The 3,349-nt window shown below is 56.3% G+C and overlaps 1 protein-coding gene across 1 annotated transcript in view; it reads left to right on the top strand.

The window, feature by feature from the left end:
- Positions 1-468: 468 nt before the first annotated feature.
- LOC104413194 (vasoactive intestinal polypeptide receptor 1-like) overlaps positions 469-3,349 on the top strand; it is a 9,121-nt gene continuing 6,240 nt past the window's right edge. Inside the window, exons 1-3 of the mRNA XM_010024122.1 lie at positions 469-540; positions 2,050-2,164; positions 2,257-2,276. Of these exons, the coding sequence (XP_010022424.1) occupies positions 469-540; positions 2,050-2,164; positions 2,257-2,276 (207 nt within the window). The remainder of the gene's footprint in view (positions 541-2,049; positions 2,165-2,256; positions 2,277-3,349) is intronic.

Raw genomic sequence — 3,349 nt, 5'->3', positions numbered from 1 at the left:
CAGAGCTGCTCCAGCCCTCGCAGCAGCTCCAGGGCCTCCTCTGGCCTCGCTCCAGCAGCTCCACGTCCCTCTGGTGCTGTTGCCCCCGTGGCCAGGCCGGGGTGTCCCCCCGATCTGCTCCTGCATCCAGCCCTCTGCGTGCGGAGGGAACAGGAGGGTGGAGCCTCCCACATTGCCAGATCCAGGAGCTCTGACACTCGTCTTGCAGAGACAGAGCCCGTCGGCACCGGGCAGGGACGGGGGCGCAGCCAGAGCCTGGGAGCGGGTCAGGGTCCTGCTGTGCGAAGAGGTCCTGGAGGGAACCAGGAGCAGTGAAGTGGGGTTAGGGAAGGGTTTCCCCTGGGATTTGGGGTCCAGACGTAGCCCCCCCGCCCGGAGGGCCATGCAGGAGGAGCTGGGCTGTCCCCAGCCCCTCGGGGACTGAGGCAGGACACTCCTGGACAGGGAAGCACAGGGTTGGTTCCAGCTATGTGGGGCCCACAGCAGCCCCCCGGCACCTGCACGCTGCTGGTCCTGCTGCTCGCATTCCCGATGCCACGGGTAAGCATCCCTGGGAAGGACGGGATGGGAGCGGGGGGACAGCACGCAGGGCGGTCCCTGCCTGTGACAGCCCTGGGGAGCACATGTCTGCGGTCCCGGCCAGGGCTCACGTCCCCATCCCTGTCCCCATCCCTCGTGCTGATGATTCCAAGCCCTGGGAAGTGCCGGCACCGCTGCACCCACCCCTGTGCCTTCACGGCACCTTCTGGGGGATCAGTTCGGCGTCCTGAGGGAGGGAGGTGGGTGATGCTAGGACTCATTGTGCTCCCCAGGGCTGGGACCGGGCTCGGGGTTTAGCTCCTGCCTGGCTCTGGGACATCCCCTGGGTGGCTCCACTCCATCCTCACATGGGTCCTGCGCGGCTTTGCTCACACCGAGCTCCAAACCTCAAGGGCTTGGGAAGCATCCACTGGTGTGAAGGTCGGGGCATCTGTAGGGTGCTGGGGGCAAGGACCGCGTGTGCAGCGCTCCCCGTCTCCGGGCAGAGCCGTGGGGATGGTGACACCGAATGTCCACTGGAATTTGGGGACATGGAGCGGTTGAGCTGCCGCGGGGGTGGGGGTGGGGGGCTGGAAAACCCATCCGAAGATGTCAAATTGCTTCAGAAGCAAATGCCGGGTGAGGGCTCCGGTGGGAGGGAGGCTCAGGTCGGCGTTCCTCTGCCAAGCCCTCGGGATGTGTCCTGGTGCTGCTTTGTTCCATAAGTTCTTTATCTAACATGGAGGCTCTGGGTAATGGGAAGAAGAAGAAAATTAAAAGAAAGGGGAGTGGAGGGGAAAACATGAAAGAAAAAAAAAAGAAAGGGAAAAAATTAAAATTAAATGGAAAAACGGGAAGGGATGGGACGGGAAGGGAAGGGAAGGAAAAAGGGGGAAAGGAGAAAGGAGAACAGGGAAGAGGGAAGGAGAGGAGAAAGGAAAAGGGGAAGGGGAAGCAGAAAGAGAAAGAGAAAAGGAAAAGGAAAAGGAAAGCAATCATGGCAAGGGGAGCACCAAAGCCTCTGAGGGATAGGGAGAGCAATGGCATCAGTCCCCTTCCCAGATGGGGAAACTGAGGCCCGGCAAGGAGTGCCCTGAAGCAAGCTGTGACGGGGCACTGCATGGTCCTGCAGCAGCCAGGCTACGTGCCCATAGGTAACAAACCCCAGCAGCAGGAGGATCAGACGTGCCCCAGTAAGTGGGGTTTAAATCTAATGACACGGGTTCCTTGCTCAGGCTTTGGACGTGCTCCCCTCTGCCCTGCTGATGGGGTCAGCCCCTCTGTCTTTAAGCTCAGCTCCTCTGCATGTGTCTTGGTGGAGCATCACACACCTCTGGAGGGAATTAGGAATCATTGAGGTGGTTCCTGGTGGCGTTTACAAGGCAAACAGTAGAAAGCCAAGGAAATGGCAGGGTCTAAAAGGATGGTTACACGCTGGGCTCTCCTGGGGCTGGCTGCAGAGAGTTAGTGACTCTTGGCTGGTACCTTCCTGCTCAGGCATCCTCTGCCTGCCCTTTCCCCCTTCCCAAGGCACAAGCGACACATCCTGACTGCTCCGTAGTCCTCTATTTCCAAGAGCAAGAAGCTGAATGTCTGGAGGTTATCAGGAGCGAAAGGCAAGCACCAGCCCCCCCTGGGCAGCAAGGTGAGTGTGAGCTGCATGGGGTTCAAATCCTGTGGGATGAGGGTGAGGATTTGCTAAGGGGGACTCTGTAGGATGATCTGTGGTAAGGGCAGGTTGCAGAGAGCACATGGATGCAGAAAAGCAGGTAATGGGAGAGAAAGGGCTAAGGAGCACCTCTGGAGAGCCCTGAAAAGTGCTGCTGCAGGGAGGGATAGGGGTGGGCTGAGGGTTGGAAACAACAACAGGGGCTGACATTCATGGCATTGGCAATGATGGTGTGGTCCATGCCCCAAACAGAGCCTCCTGCCCCATTCCCATCCTCCTTGCATTGATGGGCACAGGCAATGCTGAGCACAAGTGTCACCCAGTGCATGTCACCACCTCATGCCTTCTTGCCTTCCTAATTCAGTTTGGTTTAATGCTAAACATGTTCCGAGCAACTTCACTCTCACATATCCAGGACTTTAAAGCAATTCACTGATTGAAGAGCAGTTTTACAGTGCTGCTTTTGTACATGCTTTTGTAATTGCATTTCAGTTCCCATCCAAAAGCAGCTTCCTCAAATTCTGGATAAAAATGATTACCTGGGGAACAGGGAATGTGTCATTCAATGGGCTCCATCTAATACAAATGTGAACATTAAGCATCTCAATACATCCGTGTTAAGGTGCAGAATTGCTTAAGTAACTGTGCAGAGATAGCACGTATCATCCAGCTTAGCAGAGAAAAGCCAAGTTGATTGGAAAAGGTCCATTTTGCAGCACAGATCGTGCCAGCCAAGGGGAAGGAATCTCAGTGTGGGAAAATAACCACGAAGCACAAATGCATAATTCAAATAAGGATTTAATCTCAGGTTTCCTGCTTTGACAGACGCCTCCTCTGCTCATCTGAACTGAGTTTATCCCTTCCCCTCGCTTGTGCCAGCACGAGGAGGGTCCTGCGGGGAGCATGGCATGAAGTGGTGATGGGGGGAAGGCTCAGATGCCCTGGTCTTAGGGGCAATAAAGTGCGTAGGAACAGGACGGGGTCCTCAGGCTTCAGCATCCTGCTGGGGAACCCACCATGAGGTCCTTAAACTGGTTAGAGATGGTGCTTGAAGCCCTTTCACTCCGAAGCCTGCTCTGGTGCTCACAGCATTTACTGCTCTGATATAGCTGGGAAGAAATAACCTGCTGGTGAGGCTCCAATGATCTCCTGTGGAGGTCT

The sequence above is a fragment of the Nestor notabilis genome, unplaced genomic scaffold (genome assembly GCF_000696875.1).
Source record: "Nestor notabilis isolate BGI_N333 unplaced genomic scaffold, ASM69687v1 scaffold19391, whole genome shotgun sequence".
Classification (NCBI taxonomy): Eukaryota; Metazoa; Chordata; class Aves; order Psittaciformes; family Psittacidae; genus Nestor; species Nestor notabilis.
This window is presented reverse-complemented; position numbering and strand designations above follow the sequence as displayed.